Source organism: Oxyura jamaicensis, chromosome 3 (assembly GCF_011077185.1).
Source record: "Oxyura jamaicensis isolate SHBP4307 breed ruddy duck chromosome 3, BPBGC_Ojam_1.0, whole genome shotgun sequence".
Taxonomy (NCBI): Eukaryota; Metazoa; Chordata; class Aves; order Anseriformes; family Anatidae; genus Oxyura; species Oxyura jamaicensis.
In genome coordinates this window covers 45,789,777-45,814,252 of record NC_048895.1, presented here as the reverse complement: position 1 = coordinate 45,814,252, position 24,476 = coordinate 45,789,777, and the positions used below count along the sequence as shown (strand labels likewise).

General features: G+C 34.9%; 1 protein-coding gene across 5 annotated transcripts in view; it reads right to left on the bottom strand.

Moving 5' to 3' along the window:
• The window catches only part of PDE10A (phosphodiesterase 10A), a 368,478-nt gene that overhangs the window by 70,313 nt on the left and 273,689 nt on the right, over positions 1-24,476 (bottom strand). For all 5 annotated transcript variants that reach the window (XM_035320291.1, XM_035320290.1, XM_035320292.1 and 2 more), the window contains one exon: positions 4,812-4,840. In XM_035320291.1, the coding sequence (XP_035176182.1) occupies positions 4,812-4,840 (29 nt within the window). The remainder of the gene's footprint in view (positions 1-4,811; positions 4,841-24,476) is intronic.

The window sequence follows — 24,476 nt, the reverse complement described above, 5'->3', positions numbered from 1 at the left end:
AATGTGGTAAGCAAGCTTACAGTACAGAACTGGCTTTCAAACGAGCAGTGCACTTGGAGAGGATGCTCAGCAAAATCTCTCAGCTCCAAAAAAACAAGAGAGGTAACTAGAACTGGCTTGAGTAACGAGTTTTGTTTAAACTTGAACATTGGAAAGCAAGAAGCTATAAAGAGCAGAGTTAGCTGAAGTGATTAATTTTAATGCTTGTACATAGCCTCAGAGAAAGCTGCTTCTACACGCATTTGTCTGACGTCTATTCGTCTTGTTTTGACTGGAGAGGACATGGGTTATAACTTGCTCAGTAAATAAAGTTCAGCATTGCAGTACCATACACAGGTATTTATGAATTGTTTATTCACACATCAAATGCCATTCACGACAAAGCTAAAGAGGGGAAAATATGAAATGACAGTTGGCAGGAAGGCCCTGTTATTATGTCAAAAGATGCAAAAGAGCTCTCACTATACACAGAAAGGGTTCACAGATTTTGAAGGCACGTATTTCCCAGCCTTTTTACGTAGCTGATTTTCAAGCCCTTGAGAGACAGTGAACAGCTTACTAGTATAAACTTCTTGTCAAATAGCCCCCATTTGCAGGCATCCCATTCAAAACTTTCCATCAACTCCTTCCCCATTAACAAATTGTAACACCAAAATATTGCTTCACTAGTAACAGGAAAACTACATAACAAAAAGCAAAGGCTTGGCTTAAAAGAACAGAACATTATGATTATATAGAAGTAACCCTATAAGCTGTGATTAACTGTAAAGCTCATAAAACTGCCTATCTTAATTATATCACCCTTCTAGATTATATAATGCAATAGCATAATGTCAATTAACAGCTTAATTTTAACTTGACAGGGCTGAATACAGCTCCTGTTCTTAAAAAGCTTTTTATAAAATCACATTCTCTCCTAATAGTTGACTTGTGAACACTCTAGAAACATCATGTACAAAATTAAAAATAAACCTCCTCATTTTTCTTCCACTGTTGCTCATTGCTACCATAATATCCACAAGACTTTCCCTATTTAAATAAATAAATAAATAAATCATCTTATACAAGCATATTCTTCTCATTACAATGGGTGCAATCCCATTTGTATCATTTCTGAATGCTGAGTATGTATGTATGTTCTAGTTCTCCCAACTTTTTGATTAATTTATTGCAGTATTCAGTTCTGGGACAGTACAAAAAGGCTTAAATATATAATCTTGAATAAGGAAATCCTACAAAGAATGAACTTGCTTTGCCACATCTTTAAAAATGAAATTATACAAAGAACAAGCTTGCTTTGCCAATGTATCATAAAAAGCCTAAACTTTTGTTATCAGTTGCACAGTGGTGATGCATGCAATTATTGCAACTGTTTACTGAAAACATACTCGCTAATTCTGTAACTGTCAGTGACACGCTGTGCTGGGTGCTAGCTGGTGCCAAAGCAGCTGCCAAAAGCTCCAAGTCCAAAAATGGGAAAGGAGAGGATTAAAGTATTATTCCTGTTTCCAAGAATAAAGTACTGCTAGTCACTTGCTAGGTAATAATTTTCTGGTGTTTATATGGCAAACCTGCAAAGTGAATTGCTGTTGGCATCACCAGAGTTTACAAAGCATAGATATTTGCCAAAATGCAGCCTCGCTAGAAGTATTGTTCAAGTAAACATGGAATGGAAAGTCATTAAGTAAAATGAACAACAGCTAATTTCACTGTGATCGTATCAGGAACATTAAGTATTTTTCTTTAAACTTCAGAATCTGAGGTACAAAAGAGCACATAGTGATCATGGGAAACTTAACAGCACGTAGAACAAAATCCTGGCTATAGTTCATGGAGGAAAGGGGTTATTTTTGCCAACTCAAAAGAATAACTTGTCTCCAGCATGCACTGTTTTCACTAATACCATAAAAGAAGCACATCTTTAGTCTAGATACACATGAACAGATATGCACTTAGTGCCCAAACTCATATTCCTCTACTTTCGTTTCTTCAGCAGATAAAACAGGGAAAGCAGAGTACAACATTCAGCTGGAGTTTTTGTCATTAAAATAGCTCAATAGTTGGTTTCCTTTCTGCTCAGAAAACCACTTCTGTAGCTAGGACAGGATCAGCCAGCACACATCTGCACAATAAGTAAGCAGAAAAAGCTCAGCACTTCCAAGGTGGTTCCCAAATACTATATCACATGAAAAGGAAATTCTGTCCTTAGTTACATATATTTCATAAATACTGGAATCTAAAATAGAGAAAAAAGTTCACAGGTTCACTGTCTGGTCACAGATGCTCATGAGCTATTTTGTAACCAGAGTATTTTTCATGCCAAACACAGTCTACAGGAATCAGGAAATCATTTTTTTTTCCTCCTTCACCCCACTGGTCAGTCGTTACGTCAAACCAGTTTAAGTTATCTTTACATACAGGACCTGATCATCAAAACACTGATGACATTGCTATTGGTGGACTTGTTTTAAAGATGATAAATCTATTTTGAAAAGATTTTTTTTTCTTTTTTTTTTCTTCTTTTCTATTCTATAAATCTCAAAATGAATAATTTCTGGACAACAATCTCTTGTTGTCTTCTTGTTTCAAAAAATGCAATGCAATAATGATATCGGGGACTACTACTCTATTTTGACCCTGAGCTTCTAAAAACGGCAAAAGTCTAAAAATGCAATTCCTACATCTACAAGATTTTTCAAATTTACTCAAATTTACAAGTGTGAAACTACACTAAATATCTTTGAAAATACTGACATTTCCTTTCAATAATTCAAGAAGTAAGTTTTTGTTTTGTTTTCTCAAAAGTTCTAGACACCATTCATCCCATTGTAGTTTGCTAGTTAAAAGAAATAAAGGCAAATGAATGGCAAGTTCAGCATTTAGAGCCTCTAGAATAAACGTATAATCCTGTATGTTTGTAAATAAAAAAGGTGAGGCTTTTCTGGAAGAATAAGAGGTTAGATAAATTTAATTAAAAATATCTTCCCTCCAGTTTAATTCTATTATCCTGTGTAAGCACAAGAAAAGCAACTGAAGAAACTGATGTCAGTATATGACTATGAACATTTTATTGTTTTTACTCTTGCCCAGTGTTGAAAGATGATGTGCAGAAAGATTCAGCTATGCAAAACACATGTTTTCAACATATTTCTATCCTGGTTCTTTACTAATACAACAATTTTAAACTATTTGGTAATTAATTCTGGAATAAAATTCCTTTCACTAGGCTTGACTTTTGCTTCCCTGTGATACAGATAAAATTTTCTTCTTGACATTTTCAGGAATTAAAAATTAACAGTTAATGACTTTAAAACTCATAATTCTTCAGTTAACATTAACGTGTCTTTTTCCCTGAAAAAAAAAAAAAAAAAAAAAGTATGTACAGCACTGCCTAATTTAAATTCTAATTCATGTTCAGATTTCAATTAAACTGGCATCTGTTTGAGCTACTGCTGAAAAAAAAAGAAAAAAAGAAAAAAAGAGAGGAAGTATGAGGAAGTATTACAATGGTCGATATTGTATTATTCAAAAATGTTATAAACTAAAAAAATGTGTCCATATGAAGTGTGATGTGTTACTAAGTGCCAATAGGCACTCAACTGCTATAACTGCTGAATACTAAGAAACTAGTAGGGGTTACCAAAATGTATTATAAATTAATAAACAACTAAAGCATTCACTTCTGCCTACATTATTTACACCATGGAGAATCCATATATTCATAGCATATCAAATATATGGAAAACTTCTGCTTGCATAAACTCATTCTAGGCATCATTCACTCTCTTTTTTTGCAGTCTTCTAAGCAGTGAACTTCAGTTCCCTCTTAGGCTAGCCTTCAGCACCCAAGGCTACCAAAGCGAGGTTCCCACTACCAGTCTGTTTCTATTCCTTCCATACCCCAGGGTTTTCTAAACAACTTTACTGAGAGCAAGACACCCAGCCTGCTTTTGCAGGCATTCAACCAGCCTTATTTCTAATACTTCTCTGATAGTCTTGTATTTTTCCTGGGAACATGAGGTAGTTTATGCAGGAAGTTCAAGAGGAAGAACAAAACAAGACTATGATTCCACATCACAATGCTGCAAGTGGCCCTCTAATCTTACATGGAAATATATCTGTGCACTTCAGGCAGACTGGACACAGCAGCAGCAGATTGTCTTTTACTGATCTTTTCTCATCCCATAGCAAAAGCACTGGTTTCTAACAGGTTCCCCTAATTAGTTCTCATCCATGGACTGAGATTCTTAAGGACACTGTGTCAATCACATGTAAGGCTAGAGTCAGGAAATCACTACTGAATATGCATTTTAAGATTTTACATTACTTCTCATATAGTCCACTGCAAAATATTTCAAATTAAAGAACTGAGCTGATCTGTACCATAACACATCTCAAAGGGAATAATTAGATAGGACATACTCCTTCCTTTGTTTCCTCTTGTTATGCATACTATCTCTTGAGGTAGTAAGACTGATTAAATAGTCTGCAGTTATGCCTAAACGCAAAGTCCTGTAATTTTCCTGGTTTCTGTGAAGCACCTTTTTAAAACTGGATTACAAAAATAGCACTGAGAAATATAAATTTGTTAATGCTAAATACCCTTTATTTCCAGGCAATCAAGTGTTCTTAATATTTTCCTTCTTAACTGTTCTGTAGTCAGTCAGTACACCAACTTTTTCTCCAGAGATCCAGTTTGTACAGGGAATAGAGTAAAACCTCAATCAGAGACTGTATGAAAATCATCTCAAGTGAACAGTGAGCCTCAGAGATTACACTACTTTCTAGAGGGGATGGGGAGCAGCACTTACCCTGCTGACTTCTTTAGGAGTCGATTCATCTACAAGGAAACAAAACAAACAATTAGGCACTCCTGGAAGTTTCTAGAGTGAATGAACAACAAGATACTATACTTCAAATAACTGATACACTGCTGTACAATATTTTTCTTGCATAGCTCCATAAAGTAAATGTAATCTAGACTGGTGTGTATTTACAGTACTAAACTCCAAGACCTAAAAGTTAATTATAATTAGGTTAAAGTATTCAATAATTCTGTGCTGTCTTAATGCAAATACAAAGTTTATTATATTTCATAAGTCAGTTCACAGGCCAGCTAAACAAGAAAGTACTGTATTATTCTCTGACTTTTATATTCCAACTCAGTAAGACAATTGCTAGCATTCCACAATATGAGAAGTTAAGGCTTTCTGCTAACAGATATACCACCAATGTCCTACATATAAGAGCAAATTAGTGAGTAGACTGAGACTTTCTGTTCTCAATACAAAAGATGCTATTACTGTCAAATTCTTTAAATGTGGGGGAAAAAAAAGTCCTTGTGACCATAAGACTATAAGAAGATAACTGACTTCAATACATTACAATACGTATAATATGTTAAAAACACACTGGTTACAGACATATGTATACTACTATGTTTTTTTCTTCAAATGCCAACCATCATGCATTTTTTGTAATTTAAACATGCATTGATTAACACAGGTACAATAACAGAGCATGAGCTAAAACATTGCACAGTATTTCTGAAAATAAAGGTAAAGCAGTTATACAACAAGAATGTATCTACCACAAGAAGAGTTTCTAACTTCCAGTTCAACCACACCAAAAGTAGCTTAAACACACCCTTACCCTCCAGGTTTTTGTTTGTTTGTTTGCTTGTTGTTTTAAACCAGTGCCACAGTACTCTGACATTTACAATATTCTCTGAGTTCCACAGTGGAAGTACAACTGATGATAAAAAATATCTCTCTTTTATTTTGAATCTGCACATTTTGAGTTTCATCTGATGCCTTCTATTTGCCTTATCTTCAGAGCCTACAATTCTATAAATCTATCCAACAAGTCCTTCTTTGCTTCACACCCTACCAAAACTTTTCCTGGATTAAGAGTTCTTCCTTGCTTTGCTGCCACATGTCACTGCTGCTCTCAATGCTCCTGTACCTCCTCCAGTTCCACTACTTCCTTCCAAGACAGGAAATCCACAACTACAGATGATACTGCAGCTGAGGAAAACACAGCAGAGACAAATAGAATGGCACAGGATTTAGGCGACTGTTTTCTAGTTAAAAGAAAAAATTCCAAACATTTTAGAATATTTATACTTTATAATACCAATATCTCTCTCCAGAGTGCTAATAACTAAGAGCCCATTGATGTATATATAAAATTGCAAACATTTTCCCTCAAGTTCAGCAGTCAGCATTTGTCAACATTAACCCGTCAGTAATTTTATCTCTCAGTTACTCCATGCTTTTAGTATCATGAATACTAAAAAAAAAACAACCTAGTTTTTCAAATTTCATTTAATCCTCCTTCCTCTTACCCAAATCATATATGTATATGCTCAAAAGCAAGGGTATAGCATGCTAGTAATCCACTAGTGACCTCCCTCCGCTGGAAAAAAATAATAATTTATTGTAATATAACTACTAAAATGACTACCATCACAATTTCATGGCTTCTACACCATCATCAGACCAAACTGCCACTGCAATTTCCTATGATAGAGGATAGATTAAATCTACAAAATCTAAAGCTAACTACACAGTATAAAAGTCTTCATAATCTCCATTTGAGGCATGATAAATACATTTCCTATGCTCTAATATCAAAAAGCAACTAATAATTTCATGTTTTTGGAAATCCTTGACATTGTAATTTCATAGGCTTAGAAAATTTTACAGATGTCATCTACCCAACATGCTGACTCCCATACATACATAATACTATGCTTTGATTTGTATAACATGAGACACCCAGGTGTGACTCCTGCCCTGCAATTCACAGTTAATTACTTTACTATAAATACAAGAATCATTATATTTAGAAGTTATATAAAGGTAACACACAAAGAAGCCATGCGGGTACCCATTTTGTAGGGTACAAAACATGAAAATGGACAGATGGTCATTATGTCAAAAAACTTTCAATTTCTTTCCGTGAAGAAATTAAAATAACTACACTAACAGATCAGAAATGCAAAAATAATACCTAAAGGTACTCAATAAGGACAAAATTCATGGAAGGATTAGCAGAGACAATACTTTTTCAGAATCAAAAATATAAAACCAATATGCCATTCTTTTTCTTTCAGAAGAAACATAAAAAGTGTTCAGAAGGTTTGGTATTATATCTCCACAGGTGAAGTTTGATATTCAGGGATTATGAATGGAGGGGAAAAAAATGAAGACTTTCTTATGGGAAGGAGGAAAGTAAAAAATAGGAAAAAGGGAAAAAAAAAAAAAAAAAAAAAAAAGGACAAAATACTACATTAATACATTTAGATGCAAGTTAAATTTCTAAGACAATAAGCTAGAAAATCATCTAATACATTCAAAGAATCCAAAAGGTTTTTTTGTTTTGTTTTGTTTGTTTGTGTTTTTTTGTTGTTGTTTTTTTTGTTGTTGTTGTTTGTTTGTTTGTTTTGTCTGTATAGGGATTCCACATTGTAGTCTGTGGCAAAGCCCTTATGGCTATTTTATACCAGCTAAATACAGGGAAACTCACTGAAACAGCAGATTTCCCACAAATTACTTTATTAGTGAGCTCCCCTAGCCAAAATATGGATTAGTTAACACATTTTATGTATACACATGTATATGTATGATATACAGTATATGTGTTATACATAAGTATGTATGTACAGTTATTTTTTTTCAAGAGTTGATCACTTTATATTTGAAACTATCGAGAACAATGCTAGTGCATTCAGAGTGCCAGAACAAAATCATACACATTTTTGGTACTCTGTGTTAATAATTTTTCAGGTATCAAAAAACATTAACATGACACTCTTAATTTCTATGAACTGCAATTTTGCTGTGGGGTGATGGGAGTAGCTGGGAAGAGCACACAACCCTAGCCAGAGGCAATTTTGTGATCCGGAAACACCAGGCACATGTCAGTAACCAAGCAGAAAACCATGGTTTAGCTGGCGTTAGAAACTCTGTTACATTCATGTCTTGCTAATTTGAGCATAAATGCTCACTGATACCATAACTGGAAAAACAGGAAGCTGTAGGGAACAGAACTAAATGTCAAGGGTTTCCCACCAAGCATGCAGACCAAAACCCTTGTGCCAGAAATGATATCCATCTTGCCCCACAGTGAGCCAGTCCAGTCCACTAACACTGCAGGAAATGGTTCACTTTCTAAACTTTCAGAATCAAATAACTGTCTTACACCATAAAAATAAAGTTATGCTCTGTTTTATCTTGACAATTTTGCAAATATGACTATCTTAAAAGGCCTCTTCAGATATTAGTGACATCAGGAGGAGTGTATGGAAGACTGAGAAGAGTTCCATTATAAGATTTACGTTTTAAGAACAGATTGCAATTTAACATCCTTTAATACCTCAGCTTTGCTATCTATACAATTATAATCCACATCTGGACACCATACTAAATATATGCATGATAATTGGTATGGTAATTAAAGGCAGCATCCATCCAAGCAAGATTCCACACTAAACCAAGAAAAGCAAAATCGTAATATGCAGAAAGCATATTTGGCACAAAGTCCAGGTTTGGTGTGAGTTCTGATTATCTTTTCTATCATGGGGAAAAGGAAGAAAAGTTAAATTGTGTAGTATTTCATGCAAGGGAAAATCAAGTTAGTTTTGGCACATACAAAATCTCATTTCGTGTACGTATTTCTATACATATTTTTTAATTTTTAAACAAAGATGAAAGATCGTCCAAGAACTGTAAGATGCTAAGACAGAGTAGTCACAAAGATGACTTAATTCAACATCTCAGATATAATATTCTCACGCATTTACCAAGAAAAAAAAAAAAATAATCTAATGCCCAGGAACAGCCAGTTAGATTTATCCCAGGAATCTCTTTCAGAAAAACAATACTGTACTTTCTCTTTGGTCTTATGCAGCTCTTTATTCTATGTAGTTAAACATTACTGCGGATCCACCATTGTTGATGATTACAAACAACTTCTTAGGATTAATTCTCTTTATGAGATCCCAGATAGCTGTACAGTCACATTTTCCCAAGGAATGTTTTCCCACACAGCAGATGTCAGATTGACCTAATAATTTTTCTCTTAAAAAATTGCTTTAGGCTTCTTTTCCTCCAGCTAATAAGACACAAGTTGTTTTGAATGCAATTAGACCAACGTAAATATCTTTGCTGCTTTTTTTCCATGAGAAGTGACATAGACCCATATGTCAATAACAATTCCACATCAGTAAAGGTAGACCAACTAAAGACTACTCTGATAACCACGAAAAGTTTACTAGGTTTAATTTAATTCTTTCTTTAGAAGAATAGCATCAGACTGTTTGGTCAGTCAATTTTAATTCCACTTTGCATTCTTATTTTAGATGCTTTGCATTTGGTATCTTATGCCTCCACTGGATTTGCAAGATCTTTTGAAGACACCTAAACTGAGTATGTTTCCTAAAGGGACAGCTATCATATACCTATAATTGACATGTTAAAACCATCGTTGAAAAATGTTCTTGCTTGTTAATGCACAATCTCACCTACAGCATCTGAACAGCTCTCCTGACATTCAGCTATCTGGATTTATGTCACAATTCAGAAGCACCTGTAAATATTTAATAGACAAACTGAATTAGAGAGTTTGTTTAGACATAGTCTTAGACGTTGAAAAAAAGATACGTTGAAATCATTAATATTGATCTGTGGTGCCACACAAGGTTTCTTTCCTTGAAGCAGGAAAAAAACATGAATTCAAGCTTCTTGACATCAACAATAAGATCAACATAAGTTCTTGAAAAACAGGTCAAAGGGATGGTCAGTTCATCCTCTTTCTAAAAACAACAAGCTAACATGGATGAGAAAGTAAAAAATCCTGAACGAAGACTTCATTGCAGATGGTAGGGAGATAAACACATTGTTTGTCAGGTGTCCTACACTCTTTTGCATATAAGCAAACAGGGCATTACACAAAGTAGGAGCTAGCACATTTGACTTCATTAGAGACAAAAAATGTTTGGAAGCTCAATGTTTTCTATGACCTTAGCCCTCATGGAACTGATGAAACATTTGTAACAATTTGGCTGGACAGCTTGATCTGGCCAGTACATTTCTAAAGGACTGTCTTCTGAAAGTATCTGTTGTGAGAACAGGACGGCATATGAAAGATTCGAATTTTGTTCATTTCTGAAATTACTTAGCCATGCAAAACATACTGACAGTAGCTCTGCACTTTCTATATCCACAGACAATAAAATATTCGCTATATATTTGATGTGAAACTTTAAGCTAATCTAAGCAGTGTATTTCTGCAAAATGATGAGAAGAAAAATTGCTTTATTAACATGCTTCATTTCTCCCTTGCTTAAATGACTGGATGATGGATGCACTTCTGAACTTGTGGAATGATTTCTTTCCCACATTAACTGAAGTAATTTTATAAAATTCTGTAAAAGTTTCTCAGGTTGAATATACCTCAGCAAAAATCATGTTGGAACCTGGTCTCTGACGACTAGAAAGAAACTCAGTAAGAAACTATCAGTGAACTTCTTCACCAAGAGAATCCACAATTGTGTTTTAAGGTCAGTAGCCTATGTCTTCAGGTCCTATTCAACATGACTGTTGAATGAAGACATTATTAAATCATTTAGCTCATTTGTCTTATCAGTCAATGAGCTGATATCATTGGTTATTACTGGAATACAGCCATTTTAGAGGTTTTTTGTTGTTGTTTGTTTTTTGTTTGTTTGTTTTTCCTCCATGCTTATCAGTTTACAAGTACATTCTCTTGGCTATATCTACCACTTTTCTTGCCTGATACTGTTTTGTATTTGCTACACTAGCTGTTGTAGGCAGCCTTCTTTAAAATTGATTACAAGTCTTGCAAACATGTTGGGTATAGGAAGTCTGTCACCCAACATTAATACAATTTCTGTATTACTTTTGTTATATCAAACTTGAATTTCTCCTATTTTTTTGGCCCCAGAGTATGCTGCTCGTTTCTGAGTATAAAGTATCCTCGAAGTCTGCTGCTATTGCTGTATCTCAGGAACAGCATTAACACGACTAAGCTGTTCTCCCACTACTGAGCAGAGCTGTTCCTTCACTTTTTACTGTTTCAAACATACTGCACAAAGGTTGAAGCTTTTTTTTTTTTTTTTTTTTGCATTCAGCAGGTGTTTTCAATGAGATGGAAAAAATTACATTGCTGTTGGCTCTAAAGCTACTCAGACCATATACCTTAGGTGATTCCATTGAAATCAATAGAACTACTACAGCATGCACTGCAAACCAGCAACGCTTTCATGTATTCAATGTCTCAGCATTCCTGTTATGTATAGTAATCCAGGGCTGAAGAGAATTCATTAAAAGAATTATTACAAGAGAATGCTATTTGAAGCACTTCCCATGAAGCTCCAACAACCTGAGAAAGCCACACTGCATCTTGCCCATTGAAAGACACTTGGAAATTCTAAAAACATGTACTATCATATATATTCTTTGGAACCTCCTGCAATTCTCAGGTTTGGCTGGTTCACATGTAGTCCATAAATGCCTCCTCAAGACTGATAAACTGTATGCAGGATTTCAAAGAAAGGCATTTCCTCCTACTTCCCCAACACCTGAATACAGCGCATCCTCCTCCGTTCACAGTGTACGTGGCAGGGCACACAGCTTAGAGCCAGACACCAAGGTTTTTTTTAACTGTGGCTATATATTTTTACCCTTAATTCTATCTATTTTGTTCTAATCCCTTCCTTTTTGCTTTCCATAGTTCCACCTCTTTCTGTTTAGAAATGTAGAGGGGTATTTCTGTTGATGTTGGGGTTTTTGTTTGTTTTAGGGAAAAATACATCCATGTAATAAATGTGTAAAACATCACTCATGAAGCTGTTTTATATTTCCAGATTCCAGAGTTCTCCTATACAGAAAGTGAAGCCGAAGAAGAAACTCCTGCCTGCCTACCCCTCTTGTTTCTGTCTCTCTGAACACACTGAAAACAAACACAGTGTCACTGAACTTTGCAGTAAAATCCTCAACATCTGCAGAAAAATCAAGATCGAGCAGTCTTCCTCTCTTTCAAACAGCTGACAAAAGAAACAAAAGAAAATGCCCCAGAGGAAAAGTTTGCTAACGTCAACAAGGGTAAAGGGATCATTAGTGCTTGAGCTGATAGGTTACCACATGGGAGGGTGTAGTGATCCGGTGTGATATTTACGTCAGGGAATCATTTCAATTCCTCAGAAGACACCCTACTGTAACTACAACATACTTACATTTGTATTAGAGGTGCATTTTATTTATTTTACCCTGGAGACTGAAAACTGAGAAACTGAGAAAATACTCAAATTAATCTTGATAATACTAAAGAAGAAGTGACAGCATAAAATTTACAAATTAAGCCTCTTTGCTTTTAGGAATTTCAGCTGATTTATTTGTAATCATGATCAAGCTCTCAGTGACTGTGTGTTGTGTGTTACAGAATAATGATGTGCAGATAATTCAGGATTTTGGAGTCTTTGAAAAATGACATGTTAAACTAACACAACAAACAGATTGGAACTAAGAGAAGATTGAACTATTTACTACTTATCAGTACCACCACTACGAGTGAAACATTTTGCTTGCAAGAAGGAGACTGTTAGAACAAAAAATAATTATAACTTCAGTTACACAGGAACAGAATATGTAACTACAAAATTATACATAGCTCTCTGTGAAAGGTAATGACAGTAGCATCTGAATTTCTAAACTACATGGTTTTACTATGAAAAGATTTATAATGACAGATAATGATAAGGCACAGGAATTATACGAGAAATTTTTTTTTTTTTAAAAAATGAAACATCTTCTTGGCTGCTGCACAAAAATAAATAAATAAATTCAAGACACTGGTTGTGTTCAGTATTCTCGTGCGGGCATTTTAAGAAATGCAAAATTTTAGCTCTCTGTAGTAGCAGATATAGTATTAAATATATTAGGCCAGATTTAGAAAAGTTTTCAGGCAGCAATACATGCACTAAATTTTCCAAACAATCTCTAAACAAGTCAGGCACAGAATTCCTTGAAATAAAAAGAAGTTAAATACTGCAAGAACAGACATAATGATTCACCACAACTCAAGTGACAATGACAACCCAGTAAACTGTGCGGACTCAGCCACTTGTGACTCTATAGCACGATAATGTAAAGCCTTCAGATCATTCTCTATGTAATGATCTCTGGTTTAATGCCTGAAATAATTGATGAAGGTTATAATATTGGACAGTGAGCTTACTAAAATGTAACATAAAAATGCAACACATACCAGTTTTCTGGCTGAAAACAAGAACTTGTAAAATGCTGCTTATACTACACTGCCATTCAGTCTTGCACACACTTCAAGGACACTCCATGACAGCCAACATCAGATACTTGAGCACTAGAACACATTGCAAAGTTGTGGCGCCTAAGTCCACACACTCATCAGGAGTTATGTTCATTAAATACCTTGCCACACCAGCATTCAAATTATTCAGTCCTTTTATTCACAGTGGTTCTTTCAGAGATTCTATAAAAACTGACGGGCAGAAACCAGTCCTGAGTGGACTAATGATTTTCTCATCTCTGAATCATTTACCTGTCAGCATGTCCTCACACTCTGTTAGGTCAGCAAAACTACTGCACACCATGTTTAAGCAGAGAAACTTTGGCACAGGCTCCAAAGAGAGGAGTGGCTGCACTATCAGGAACATGCGGTTGCTCCTTTGTAAGGAGGTGACCGTTCAACCATAGGCAAAGGAGGTATCTCCACAGTTGGGAACATGAGAAAGACTTGGTGACAGAAACCACCCAATTTGCAGAGGCTGCAAGGTAAACATACCTCAGATACACACCCATAGAGGGAACCAATCCAATGGCAGTTTTGGAAGGAATTCACTGCTTGCAACCCACCTGACAGACAGAAATCAAGGAAAAGGGGGAAAAAATGTAGAAACATTCAAAAGAAAACTGCAAATACAAATGCACAATATTAGCATGAATGAAGAACTGGGTGTGTTCATGCAACACAAAATTACCTTCGTGTGCTCTTTTATTTAACTAACAAAATGCAATGCAGATGGTAAATTAATTGAAATACTAATAAGAAATCAGGAAATATATAAAGAAATCAGCTGGGAAGCTAATAAACTATATCTAACACAGCAGTAACAGAGAGTGGAAGTACCACTTCTGTCAGTGGAATAAAGGGAACCAGAGCCAACTGTACCTCTTCAGCATGGCTGAAGTTCCCACCTGCTGGGATAAGGAGCTGTATCTATCTCCCAAATTGTCAATCTAAGAGAACTACTAATGATCACACACTGAGAGCACGCAACCAAGTGAGAAATCTATTCCCGCATGTATGAAAAGGGTAATTCATAATCTAAGTCCCTTCTCCCCATGCATTCAAAATAGTTTTGAAACAGTCATGATTGAGGAATCTCATATTTTGTCACTTACAACATCATTTTTCCCATCCTCCTTCATCAGGCCTGCTGTATAGTTCTGTCAACTCCAGCATGAGATTCTTACATAAGCAAGTACTACACAACTACCTGCAATAGGAATTTGGAAAAACAACCCAGTGATGCAACTGCTCCAAAGACAGTTTCTTTATATTCTGCACCTGCCTAGTTAAGGAACACCAGAACTACGTTAGATAGTCTGCTTGAGTCTCACACCCATTTAGACTTACATAAAACATGTCTGATTTCCACAGGCAATAAATGGTCAGAAGCACTACTTTATTCATGAACTAGTAGGGGCCTGACCATTGTTTTGACACCTAGTTATACGATAGGGATATCAGCTTACAAAACTACACCAAGGAGAACAGTCTAAGAACTACACAACAAGCTAGTGGTTCAAAAGACAAATGGTAAAATAAGTAAACAAAACAAGATTGCAAATGGAGAGCCAAAGGAGAGAGCTTCAAGGCAGAGGTGTAAAGGAAGAGAATATAGGAGAGAGGGAAAGAGATGGTGGGATGAGTAAGAAGATGTCAGACACTGCTAGCTGTAATCTACTTTACTGAACTCTCTAGGATAAATTTACTCCCTTCTATGGTAGCAAAAAAAATTACAAAAAAAAAAAGTAATACTGTATATCAAAAAAATAATTGCATCAAAAGAAAATAGTACACATAATATAGAAAGTAAGGTATATAAAACTTATTCTTTTGCTTGCAATATTGTTCAGTATCCCTGTTAAAGAAAAACTGTAAACTTACGTCTTAAGCTTTAAAAATACAGCTGACAGGAAAAAAAAAAAAGTCAGTTACTTTAATGTTCTTTGCCACTTTTTATAAAGTGAACAGATGGCATTATTAAAATTATAGTAGAACAAAGTATTTATAAGTTCATTTGACAACACCAACTATACTAAAAAGACAGTAATACTGCAGATAAAGCTGAAGGATTCAAAATAGCAAAAAAAGTACAAATACTCGTTATAAATCCACATTCATGAGTTAACATATATTAAAAAATTAATTAATACCAAACAAAACAAAAGTGCACATGAAATATATGAAAAGGGATATAAAGCTACAATTTATTTTCCAGGGTCACTTCCAAGTTACTCCACGAACTCTAAGCCTGAATTCTGTACAAAGAATTTCAAGTTAGATATCCTATAAGACAGCTGAGAGGCAAAAGCCTGTTGGTTTTGCAACATTTACTTTTCTTCAAATATGTATGGAAAATTAATAATATGATATACAATAAGTAACAATGGAATTACACTACAAATAATCCCCACAGAAATCTCATGCTTATTCTCAGAGGCAGTGTTCTGAGAAAACAAACAAAAGGTCAGCCAAATGCGTCTAGCGTGCATGTGTCAATGGTTTTAAATGTTGTGCCAGACTGGCTTATTTGATACCTGGGAGATGTTTTATTTGCTGTTCTTTTCATCATCTTGAATTATTAGCCTACAGAGGACTCGTTTAGAGGAATTGCATGATTTTTAATATTTTGTCTTTCTTTTGTCTTTCTTCCAGCCACAGCAATGTCTCAACTCAGTAAAGTGGTATCTTTTAGCATTCTAATTTACTTGAAAAGATGCAAATTCCTGTCACCTTCAAAATGTGACAAAATGGGCTCACTATAAAAAGAGATAACTAGCACACTGAAAATTTAGCTTTCACTCTAAACTATTATATGTCCATTCCCATATGTGCTGATTTATTCAGATGTACACCACTTCTCTGTCCACAATTTTTATTAGTAAAATCTGTATTTTAGCAATGTTTATCTCCTTTAAGCACACTGTCCACTCTGAGTGTATTTCACCCGTTCAGTATAACACATTCTTGTAAATGCATGGCCTTTTTTTTTTTTTTTCTTTTTTTTTTCTTTTTTTTTGTTGTTGTTGTTGTTGATGGGTATGTTATCCAAATCTTACCTACTGTTTCACCACCATGTGCCTATTATGGAATAACCTACAACTGATGCAATCTCTCAGGGAGAGTATTTGAAACTATTTCTTCCTGAAAAGCCAAAAGGATCTAGAGAACAATTCCAGTGTGCAGCTCCATGCCACCAGAAACCCATTAAAGCCTGAGCTGCCACTGCTATGATCTCTCTACTCCCTCCTGATGGCATTCCAGCCTCCTGCCTTTGCCCAGCACCAGCATGGGGGTAACTACAGAGGGCAAGGAAATGGTTCAGGCCACACAGACACAGACTGAACACTTTTTTTCATTATTATTATTATTTTTTTATGGACTATTTTCAGCTTCAGTAACTCAGCGAACTGCAGAAATAATCTACTATTACATAAGCATGACAACTAATGCAAAGGAAAGGATGGATATACACACCCAAGGATGGAAGCTGAGGGCAAGCAGTTCAGGCTTATGTCACAGAACTGTGGAATTATTTAGGTTGGAAAAGACCTTCAAAATCATCAGGTACAACCATGATATTGTTTCCTGAGAACCAAGAGGTGGCTACAGATACTACTTGAACAGACAGGACTCACTGGCATTCCAATTGCTTAATGTTTGGTCTACGCAAGATTAGCTGGTGCCTACTGAAGGTGCCTGAAGTTCTGAAAGCAGCTAAGAAGGCTGTCTTTGTTAAGGTGATGATGATGATGATTATTATTATTATTGAGCTTATATCACCTTCATATATGATAGTTGCATATTTAATTAAAAAAAAAAAAAAAGAAACAAAAAAAAAAGGATGCAATTATGGCTACCTTCAGGCAGGAGAGAAGGACAAATCCCTTTAGAGAAATCTAGCGGTTGTAGATATGCCTAGATTCAATGGATTCTTCCATTTAGAGGGTATAATGATCTATATTCATTTCTTATAAAATAGCTTCCTTTAGCGCATTACTGGACAGAGTAATAATTTTTAATATCTTGTAGATATATGTACAGCATATAGAGAAACACGTATGTAAGAATTATCTTCAAATCACAGAATGTTGCTTTAAGATTCAAGACGAATACAGCTAAGTCATACCACCAAGAAGTTTCTGTTGATCCATTCTACAATTTAATGGTTTAGGACTGACTCCTCTGCTGAGAATATTTTAAGAACAGTCAAAGAAGGGAGGGAATTAAGATTTAGAATTATTGTTAGCTTCCTGGTTTAGATTTAGTCAGATCTCAAGAAGAAAACAAGCACAAAGAAGAACTTGCTTTGACAGCAAAATGATTCTACAATTCTAATAACTTATTTCCACTGTATTGTTTCATTTACTGCTTTCTTTTTCCATAACAATTCCAGGTATATTGAAAAAAATGCAAAACAAATCCCTAATTTACTTTTGTTTTCTTACCAGTTGTATTATGGCAATGAAATTGGAGAAAGCATGCCTACCATAGCAATGACAGGGCAAAAATGTGTCCATTCTAAGAAAAATCACAGCTGGAGACTACAGTTTTTATAAATACAGTTTAGAAATTAAATGAGACTATTATATTTCAGTTTTGGCTTGGGAGAAATTATGACCTATGTGACTACAGGAAATGTATTCCTGTGAATATCTAACGCAAAAGATTACCGTAAAATAAAAAGCTATGGCTGAATGCTTGTAAAGAAGTGGATGCAACCTACTGTGCAGTAGAAAGCAGAAAATAATAGCTGGCTTTCCAGTGGAAGGACTTGGCAGTCAGCCATGTGGTACAGACTGGATTCTGTCCCCAGAGACACATTCACGTTGGTAACATATTGGGAGGTTGTTTAGAGTGTAGAGATTAAGAAGAATAGTCTTTCAATTTAATCTATCACCTAGTTAATGCTAGTCATAACCATATTGGACATAATTTGATCCAAAGAAAACACATCACAACAAATACTCAAGCAGAATCATTTTAATGACAGAATTCTGTGTTCTACTAAACATTATTTTGTAATTCTGAAAACAAGCAAAAAAAAAATCCTGATTAAATGCTTCAGTTTCATTTTAAATATTGTCAGTCACTAGACTTATTTCTTGTTCCATGTATTGTTTAGTAATAGAGTATCCTTTAATTTGACACATGAAAGGATTTCCCATAATCTTGAAACAAGTGAAATATCTAACTGCAGGCATTCTTTTACAAATTCTATGTTGTCTGTTTAAGTTAACAGCTAATATTAATATAAAAATCAAAACCTATTACTTGAATTGCATATAAAACAGCTTATATTCTGGAAATTACGTTGTTGTTAAACCCAAAGAAACCCAACCTCTTTAGCACACAACCTGATATATCTACCAAGAGTTGGAAATGAAAAACAGCAAGAAGATGAAAAACAACAATAAATATTCTGCATTCATTGGAATGTGTGAGGCATTAATTGAAACGGACGAGTCACTCAGACAAGAACCAGCAATATGTTATACAAGCCACTAACCCTTTTTCTAGCCTAAGTCTATCTACTCCCCAGTTTTGTCCATTTCTACCTATCCTATTCTACCCCCAAAAGACTCAAGTTTCAGTATGCCAGGGAATCCTTAAAAAAAAATAAAAATAAAATAAATAAATAAATAAATAAATAAACCACTTAATACTCTCATCTTTACTGGGAATGTAACCAAGAATGTTTACAAAAAGCCTAAGTGGCATAAGTAGGTAAGTTGTTTTTTAAGCTTCTCTACTGACAGTAGCTCAGTTTTTGCATTATGCCACAATGCCTTTGAAATTCTTATCTTCAGAGCAGTAATTTTTCTAGTAAATGTTAAACGCAGTGATGGAAAATTTAGAAGATACTGAACTTGTACAAGGATGCAACAAAGTGAGGATTTACAAATTAGCTAGGAGGGTTCTTCAGGTACAAGTTCAGTACAAAAGGCAGAAGTAAACATTTACGTACTGTCAATTTCTTGAACACAACTATTCTTTGGATACAGTTGTTTTTTTTTTTGGCCAGAGTCACCCAGACTTCATCTTCAGATGGGTTTTAGAACCAAAAGAATAAGACCTCTGTACCATTGGCTTGAAGAAAAGCATCACTTATCAGCATGCATTCTCCTCTGGTACTTCCATTTACCAAAAAGAATTCCAGGTATATTTTCTCTGGAAAAATAAGTTCTGCTCTTGCATAGGACTAGACTTTTCTAGTAGAATTTATGAAACAGACTGTAGCTATGTGATTTCTTTCAGACTATATGGATATAAGTATTTAGAACAGAGCATATATTTTGTGCAACTACTAGAAGGAAAAACATAATAAATATGTCAAATGAAAGAAAATAAGTAAATATCATCTCTCATGCAAGTAATCAGAGGTATTTTCAAAGCAGAGGTGAGGGTGAGATATGACAATACAATCACTGAAAGGTCAGATCTGAAATTCAATACTGTTCTCCAGATTCGAGATTTGTTTCCTCAACAGAATGAAAGAAATGCAAGAGTTCCCAAGTCAGTTTTGACTGATTTCTCCTCCACCTCTGGATCTTGGATATGATCTAAAAACATTCAAAAAAAAAAAAAAAAAAAAAAAAAGCAAAAGATATAGTCCTGTAGGGCCCTGGTAAGAAGGAAGAAACTTCTGCCCTCTTTTTCTGGATTCTCCTTATGGAAATGTGTGTCCTTGTTACTTACCACAGTAGTGATTTTTCTTAACCCTTTAAGAAGTACAGATGGATCATTTAGGAAAACAGGAATAACAGAACTTTTTTCCAAGAGGTAAAAGTAGAGTCAGAACTCACCAGAGTTTTGCTAAATAAAGCTTGCCATCAATCAGAAAGCCCCTGATTGCCTGGCTCTGAGACATATCTCATCTAGATGCTGTACATAAAAAGGCTTGAGAGAAGTATCTCTTAAAGAAAATCTAGCTCCAGATGGAGCACTGTTAATCATACAAACATGTCTAAAGGATTTGGACATATCAAGAGAGAAAGCCTTGAACTAAGGAAATTGTTCCATCACTGTGATATATAAAGAGAAATGGAAGACCCTCAAATGAAAAACTACTGAACCGACTAAAAATTGCATATCACCCAATAATCCTGGAAATACATGGGCATATATATAACATTTGCCAAGTCTAGTGTGGTGAGATGAAATTAAGGAACATTGGGCTTTTTTCTACCCATTATGTCAAAAACAAGCAAGGTACAAATACAGACAAGCTGATGCTGACATAAGCAGGTGTACATTTGAATGCCAGAAGGGAAGGTGTGTGCACAGGCAATCTCACTCAAAACAAACAAACAAACCACCACAATCATTTCTTGTCAACTCATAGAAAAAACCTCTACAAAAACTGAACTAAAATTCTGAAGATAAGAAAACTCCCAGAGAAAGTGCTGTTTTATGTGAAATAAGCTGTTCCTTTATATTTTAAGATGGAGTGCAAGATTACAGTAAAACAAGTGTAATAACAACTAAGACACTTATATTTTCTGTCCCTTCGACTACAGATTTATAAGGGAAAAAAAAAAAAAAAAAAAAACAACAACAACAACAAAAAAAGTTGTTGAACCTTTAACCTGAATTAGACTACTGAGAATTCACTGTATATGGCTTTGTTTCTTTCATTGTTCTTAACCCCCCAAAAATTGTTCTGCTAAAATCAGAAAGCTTCCCAATTAATTTGTTTCAGCTGAGTCCAAAACCACTTCTATCAGCATTTCTATATTCCTAGAAGTGCACCAGAAGCACTTCCAGGTGAGTAGTTTCCAGACAGCTATAGAAACTAACCAATGACAAGTTTAGAATGGTGACAAATTGTACACATCTGTGAGCAGAAAAGTCATCTCCACCGTCACATTGCAAAAAAAGAAGTTCAAACAATATACTCCATTCAGGAAATGTATACATTTGTTGAATTTCTTCGAGGCACATTTAAAAGCATCTTATTTATATCTCTATATGAGAGTGTCAGTCTTGGCAACACTTGAATGTTTGGGAGGGAAGTTGTAGTATGCATTCCATCATTTGAGTTCATTCTCTAACCTTAATGACTTATTTGTGAAATACAGAACTGTTATTATAGGCCAGTGGTCACCACTTTTCAGCTCTGAAAGTGGTCAGTAAAAGATAGAGGACCATAAAAAACAACAGTATTTCTGAGATATCCTATGTTTCCATGACTCTCCAATCCTGCTATATGCTACTTACCATGAACGGAATTAAATAAATGTTTCAGAGTCTAAATTGTTTTGCCAGACATGAACAAACTGTGTTGATTTTTAACTTGATCATTGCTATTAGTGCAACCAAAAGTTTTTTGATGAAAAAAATAAAAATAAGGAAAGGCTTGTAATATCATTTTCCTAGATTATATGCTGCCATTTTCACTGTACTTGGTGTATACAGTTGGCTGACACGTACCACAAACATTCATATATATCAGACATTTACTGTCACTTCTGACTAGTCATAAGCAAAGTTTTTTGAGAAAAAAAAAATGTTGGCAGATAGAGGAAGGATAATTATTGTTCTATAAAAGTACATTTTTGGCCACAGAACATTTGGAAAAGCAATCTGGTAATAGTGCATTCCTGTAAAAATTTACTAGCATATTTTTTTTCCTAAGAAAAGTAACAGGCAATTGAGAAAATGTAGATTATTCCTAAGGCACCTTATTATTCATACGATGTATCACAAAATATATATACATGATGATAAGTCTGCAAGTGTCACATTGACACAATTTCCTAGATTGTACAATGCAAAAAGAACACATTCCAGTAATTTAAAAACTCCAAATTAAGTAAAACTGCATATCTCCTGTCATTCCCTGTGCTGGTCATGACAGTTCTGATTCAAAAATAAGGGTCACAGTGTAATTACTAGCTTTAAAAGTTGTTTTGATAAATCTCCCAAAATGTTCTACAGTAAAACAAAAATCACAGCCCAGCAAGTCCCCATGAATAAATACCTCTACTACTTTATGAGTTCCTGGTGGCACTGCATGAAGACACTTCTAGATGTTCACAATAAGCCAACTTGAACTGAATTTCTACAGTTGTAATAAAAGTCCTTGCCACATTCCCAACAACAACAACAACAACAACAAACAACAAAACCCAAAACCTAATGTCACTGTTACATCAATTACTATAAACACTTCAAGAACTCAATACATATTCACCCTCCCACAGCTATCACTGAATTGTCTTCTTAATTTCCTAACCCTTGCACCTCATCAGCAGAATCATCTCTTTCCCTTTTATTTACCATACTTATTTAATGACAATCAAATGAAACTGTAATATTTTGGAGGGAGGACCAAACAACTAGTAAAGTAGCTTTGTTCTGTTAGCTGGACAATGAAATAAGCCCATAAAACGTTCTAGGGTTGCATTAAAAATTAAGAATGTGATTCTATAGCTCAGTGTTACTCAGTGATTTCAATGGGATACAGATAAAATTGCTCTTTCCTTCTGCAAGACAGAACCATGACCTTCATTTATTGGTAAATTTGTATAAAGCAGTTTGGAATAGAGCATAAAATAATTGTGCTCAATACTGCAGAAAGCAACGTGAGTCTGGGTAAGGTGCTTTCTCCAAAGCATTTGAAAGGTGCCTTGGTATTACAATTAAAAAGTCCTTTTGCAGCCTATCTAAAATGATCCATAAGCAACGTGTCATAATATTAAATACAATTTCTTTTTCAGTATATTCCAATGTGCTAATAAGTCAACTTTACTCAGAATTTTAACAATGGATAGCATATATATATATATATATATATATATAGTATACGTATGTATATATCTCCCAGAGAAGAATCAGAAACAATGTTAGAGAAGACTGGCCCTTCTCTTTTGAACTAGAAGTCCTTCCATCTGTTTGCTGGTTTGCTGTCTTTGACAATGGCTAGTAACAGCTCATTACAGAAAGAGTATGAAGAAACTATTCTACAAGAAAAGAGAGAGTGCACAGACTAAAGATGCACAGTAAGCTTACTCTGGTATGTCCTCAGAGCAATCAGAGGCTTATGAATTTTCTCAGCTGGAGGCTGCATCAGGATCATAGTATGTAACAGCTCTTGATGAAATATTTCTTCCTTGGAATATGTCTAATCACTTTTTGAACCCATTTACATTTTTAACATCTGAAATATCTTATGCTAATGAGTTCACAATTTAGGCATGTGTTGTGTGGAAATGGATGTCCTGTTGTTTCAAATCTGTGGCCAAATCATTTTGCAGGGTGCCCTTCAGTTCTTCTGTCATGAAGAAGGTAAATAGTCAATTCTTAATTGCCTTCTTCGTGACAGCAATAATTGTAAAGCTTCTGCTACTGTTTAGGTCTTTTGTAGATTGAAAAATCTCCCTGTTTGGTGGCATCATCATAAAAATCATGAGAGTATAAAGATAACAAGTAAGGCAGGCTCTACAAAGAGCTAATAGTGTTATCAGAAACAAGGGTGATTTGTGTGGCTGAATTGACCTAGATGCACTAGCTACTGCAAAGAATTCAGACCTTGCTAACTTCCATACACCACAACAAGTGAGCATTAAAATCTTCAGCTATTAAATGTGCATCCTCAAATATCACGTATTTAGCTCAACAGACCTAAATGTTAATAAAATGTTACTCTTAAAACACGTAATTCATTTTCAGCCGGATACTCAAAAAATAAGTCTTTCAAATAAAATTCATACCTGTTATCATGTCAACACCAGTTGGCACCAGTTTCATAAACCATTGTATGTTTCTCTAAAGTGTGCTTTCTACTGAGTTTTAAATGTTCAATAGGAAAGATCTCTCTCTCACAGACACAGAGGAGATTACAATCTCTAGTCTCCTTCAGCTCCATAATCGATAAGCACTCGCTTCACTCAAATTGTCTAACTGATTAAAATAATTAAACATAATTAAACTCAGTGTGCTGTTATTCAAGCACAATCTCCATTGGCAAATCAAGTTAAGTGGTTCATACCATCCTCACATGCTGTTAGTCAAATAGTTCATTGCCCCCCTTGAGTGTGATGATAGAACCATCAGCTCACTGCATATTAGATCAGTAAAAAGATGTAAATTAAAAGAGTAATTCCTTTCTTGTTTGCTTTTCT